Genomic DNA, 5,000 nt, shown 5'->3' with positions numbered 1-5,000 from the left:
GTTATATGACCCTGGTGGTAGTCTGACCCTTCTTCTGTACCATGAACCTAAAGAAACACTCACTATCACTAGAATTACAAAACAGTCCATGATAATCCCAACAACTTCTACTACGAGAGGCTTTTTAAACAGGCGAGCTGAGATGCATTAAACTTAAAAATACGACTCTTATTCTAAAACGTTTCGGCTCCAGAGCAGACATATTTGACAAGGCTTTCATACAATTTTTTTTTTTTTTTTTACATCGAGATACGACTCAAGGGCAAAAAGAAGGGTACAAAAAAAAAACTACTCGCCGCTCCCCCAAAAATAAAAAAGTAAAGAGTAGCATCTCCGGGGGTACATATATGACCCTGGTGGTAGTCTGGCCCTTCTTCTGTACCATGAACCTAAGAAAACACTCATGACAACCCGATTGATCACCTTTTCGGCCCTTGGAAATAGTTGATGTGAAGGGTGGAAGCGTCTGACTACTAGTACCGACTTTACACTCGCATTATTAAACGTTTGTGGCTCTGGTTACGAACGTTTTTCAAGGCCAGAGAGAAGCTACGTCGGTTAGCCATGAGTGTGTTTCCCGTTCAGGGCGCGGAAGCCTTGTCAAACTACCGCCAGGCTCAGGAAACCACCCATGGAACCCCCGACAACTTCTGCGAGAGCGGTTTGAAACTGATGGACTAAGGCTTGGAGGAGTTTAGTAATATGAACTTTGGATAGATGGAATGGATGAAATGAAGAATCGAACCTGGGACCTCTCAACCCAACAACCAACCATCCAACCATAAAGAAACAAACACCCACTCAAACATCAAACATACACACACACACACACACACACACACACACACACACACACACACACACACACACACAAACACACATGGCACAAAAATACATATATACGAAAAAATATTCACAAACCCACGAAAAAAAATACTTTACGATATTGAACCTTTAAAGCGAGGCGGACACACACACACACACACACACACACACACACACACACACACACACACACACACACACACACATACACACGCACACACACACACACACTCGAGGAGAAATTATGAACCAATCACCTGGCAAGACGGGACCCTGAGAGCCAATCACGATCAGCCTCTTACCTGCCCACACCTGTGCCGCCAATAGAGTCTCTCTCTCTCTCTCTCTCTCTCTCTCTCTCTCTCTCTCTCTCTCTCTCTCTCTCTCTCTCTCTCTCTCTCTCTCTCTCTCTCTCTCTCTCTCTCTCTCTCTCTCTCTCTCTCTCTCTCTCTCTCTCTCTCTCTCTCTCTCTCTCTCTCTCTCTCTCTCTCTCTCTCTCTCTCTCTCTCTCTCTCACTATCACTATCTCTCTCGCTAACTCTCTCTCTCTCTCTCTCTCTCTCTCTCTCTCTCTCTCTCTCTCTCTCTCTCTCTCTCTCTCTCTCTCTCTCTCTTAGCAACCACGTATTGCCTCCAACTTCTCCCTCTCCTCCTTTCAACCCCTTCCATCGACCTCCTCCTCCTCCTCCTCCTCCTCCTCTTCTCTCTCTCTATCTACTCCACATTCCCTCCACTCCTACTCCAGTTACTCCTTATACCTCCACTCCTTCCTACTTACTCCACCTCTCCCTCACGTTTCTGGGCTCCTTCGAGGTCTCCATAACGAGCTCCAAGAATCCTAGACCTCCTACGCAAGCTCTAATCAGTCATTTACCTTTCCATGTGTCCTTCGCTCGGCATCCTTGTTACTCCTTCTTTTCCTCATGGTTCCTGTTCTCTAATAGGATCTTGTATAACGAGTTCGAGGAATCCTAAACGCCCTACTTCATCCTTCAAATATCCTTCACCCAGCACCCTTGTTTATCCTTCTCTCCTTCACGGTCCTAGTATCTCCCATAGGATCTCAAGTTTGAGGTTATCCTACATAATCTATCCTTCATTCCTCACTTGCCCTCCTCGTATCCTTCAGAGTTCCCTCCTTCTAACGCTCCTGTCTCTCTCACAGGTTCCTGAATAACAAGTTCAAGGACTCCTACAAATTCTATCCTTCATTCCTCACTTTCCCTACTCGTATCCTTCAGAGGTCCTTCCTGCTAACGCTCCTGTCTCTCTCTCTCACAGGTTCCTGAATAACAAGTTCGAGGACTCCTACACTCCTACGATTGAGGACTTCCACCGCAAGCTGTACAGGATCCGCGGGGACGTCTACCAACTGGACATCCTGGACACCTCAGGCAACCACCCCTTCCCTGCCATGCGCCGCCTCTCCTTTCTCACAGGTACGTGCTCGCTTACCTGTCTTAAATTAACCTCGAAAATGAAGCCGGTATTGTTAGCCGCATCCTCCTCGGGTTCTAATGCGTGTTTCTTTAGGTTCACGGCACAGAAGAAGGGTTAAACTACCACCAGGGTTATAAAACTACCCCTGGAAATGCTCAAATATGTGAAAATAGTTTAGTAAAATGTTTTGATTATTTTCACTGTTATTCTTTGGTCAATGGTACATATGGGTGACTAGACGATTTGTTAGTGTCAGTATGCGATTTTTTTTTTTTTTTTTTTACAACAAAGGAGGCAGCTCAAGGGCACACAAAAAAGAAAACAATAATAAAAAAAAAAGCCCGCTACTCGCTGCTCCTAAAAAGAAACAAAAGAGGGGGATGATTAAACATATATACGCAGTTACCTTAGGATATATAAATGGTGGTGTACCAGTTTCTAAGTCTGAACACCTGGGCAAGTAATTAAAAACACATCTACCTGTATCTCACCTGCGCGGACCGACTCTTGGCTTCCATCTTTTATAAATAAGCAATAAAAAGGAGGGGAGTGCAGTGATTAGCGGGTTTTTTTCTCATTTATTTTTGCCGTTGAGCTGCTTCCATTAGAGCAAAAAGAGCCAACTTCAACCCTTCCGTCCTCTATTTTTTCTTGGCTCGAAATAGAACCAAAGGAAGAAACCAAGCGCTGCAGGAGACCCGTTATATAAGGGTTCGCCTCCCAAGCTCTCCCTCCCTCCCTCGTGTACTTCGGGCGTAAAACAACGAAACTATGGAAAGTCTACTAAGATGCTTAAGATACACACGCTCCCGTAAACCTCTTCTTCGTCCACGTCCTCCTCCTCCTCCTCCTCCTCCTCCTCCTCCTCCTCCAAGCTCTCCTTCCTCCCTCCCTCGTGTACCTCGGGCGTAAAACAACGAAACTATGGAAAGTACGAAGATGCTTAAGATACACACGCTCCCGTAAACCTCTTCTTCGTCCACGTCCTCCTCCTCCTCCTCCTCCTCCAAGCTCTCCTTCCTCCCTTCCTCGTGTACTTCGGGCGTAAAACAACGAAACTATGGAAAGTCTACTAAGATGCTTAAGATACACACGCTCCCGTAAACCTCTTCTTCGTCCACGTCCTCCTCCTCCTCCTCATCCCTTCTCGTATCCCTTCCTCTCGTGGCAAAACAACGAAACTCTAATAAGAAGTACTAGAAGATGCTTAATTTTACGCCATCAAACCACTTGACCCTGTCTTCCCCTCCTCTCCTCCTCCTCCTCCCTCCTCCTCCTCCTCCTCCTCTATAATAATCTTTTCATCCTATAATTCTTTTTTTTTTTTTTTTTTTTTTTTTTTTCTAATGCCTTTTTCTTTTCCTCTTCCTCCTATCTCCTCCTCGTCCTTCTTTTCCTCCTATTTTTCCTCCTCCTCCTCCTCCTCCTCCTCCTCGTCTTTGTTCTCCTCCTTCACCTCCGTTTACTCTTTTTTTCTACCTTTTTCGTCCCTGATAATATTTTTTTTTCCTCTACTACCTGATTTTTTTTGTTTGCTATTTTTTTTTTTTACAGCTAAGGGGACAGTTCAAGGGCGCACAGAAAAAAAAAAAAAAGCCCGCTACTTACTGCTCCTCCTTTTTCTTCTCCTCTTCCTTCTCCTATCTCCTCCTCGTCCTCCTTTTCCTCCTCCTCCTCCTCCTTCTACTATTAGCTTGTATTATTTTTTTTTTTACCTTTCTCTTCATTGCTCATATTTTTTCTCTCTCTCCTCCTCCTCCTCTTCCTCCTCCTCTTCAACTACTTTCCCTTTTTTTCCATTTCTTTTGGATCTTTCTCTCCCCTGCTACCTTTTAATTTCTCCTCCTCCTTCTCCTCCTCCTCCTCTTTCTCCTCCTCCTCCTCTTCAGCAACTTTCCCTCCTCCTTTTCCCTATTCTTATTTGTACCTTTCCTCTCTCCTGCTACTTTTTTATCTCTAGTCCTCCTCCTCCTCCTCCTCCTCCTCCTCTTCTTCCTCCTTCGTCTTCTTCTCCTCCTTCTCCTCAACTTTTTTCCCCTCTTTTTTCCTATTCTTTTTTGTACCTTTCTTCTCTCCTGCTACCGTGCCTTTTTATCTCAAGCCCTCCTCCTCCTCCTCCTCCTCCTCCTCCTCCTCCTCCTCCTCGTAATCCCCTCGCCTGTTGTAGCCTTAAGCAGTCCTCTCCAAACATCGGTATTAATGGACCGGAAAAGTTGGTGTATGTATTTTTCACGTCGAACTTTTATTCCTCGATATTTTCCGATATTCATGAAATGTTTGGCGTGGTTTTTTTTTTTGGTTTTTTTGTTTGTTGTTGTTGTTTTCTTGTCTTGTTTGTTATTTTTTATTTATTTGGTGTTTTGTTCTTTTTGTTTGTTTCTTTCTCTTTCTTTTCTCTCTTTCGTTTTTCTTTGTTTTATTTATTCGTTTCTTTCCTTCCTTCCTTCCTTCCTTGCTTCCTTTCTTCCTATCTTGATTCCTTCCTTCCTTCCTTCCTTCCTTTCTTTCTTTCTATCATTCTCACTCACCTCTCTCTCTCTCTCTCTCTCTCTCTCTCTCTCTCTCTCTCTCTCTCTCTCAACAGGTCCTTCCTTTGTATGTCCTTTAAGGAAAATCAACAATTCATTTTCTACCCAATTATCGGAGGGACTAATGTAAACAGCCTACGGGAGGGAGCATTGGTAAATGAGGGATCTTTAAAGAGGCGAGGGAGGGAGACCAAAGATTGTAAAAGG

General features: G+C 44.4%; 1 protein-coding gene across 4 annotated transcripts in view; it reads left to right on the top strand.

Moving 5' to 3' along the window:
• Positions 1-5,000, top strand: part of LOC126999481 (ras-related protein RabZ-like) — a 28,884-nt gene that overhangs the window by 19,558 nt on the left and 4,326 nt on the right. For all 4 annotated transcript variants that reach the window (XM_050862110.1, XM_050862111.1, XM_050862112.1 and 1 more), the window contains exon 3: positions 2,107-2,264. In XM_050862110.1, the coding sequence (XP_050718067.1) occupies positions 2,107-2,264 (158 nt within the window). The remainder of the gene's footprint in view (positions 1-2,106; positions 2,265-5,000) is intronic.

This window comes from Eriocheir sinensis, chromosome 16, assembly GCF_024679095.1.
Source record: "Eriocheir sinensis breed Jianghai 21 chromosome 16, ASM2467909v1, whole genome shotgun sequence".
NCBI classification, from domain to species: domain Eukaryota; kingdom Metazoa; phylum Arthropoda; class Malacostraca; order Decapoda; family Varunidae; genus Eriocheir; species Eriocheir sinensis.
This window is presented reverse-complemented; position numbering and strand designations above follow the sequence as displayed.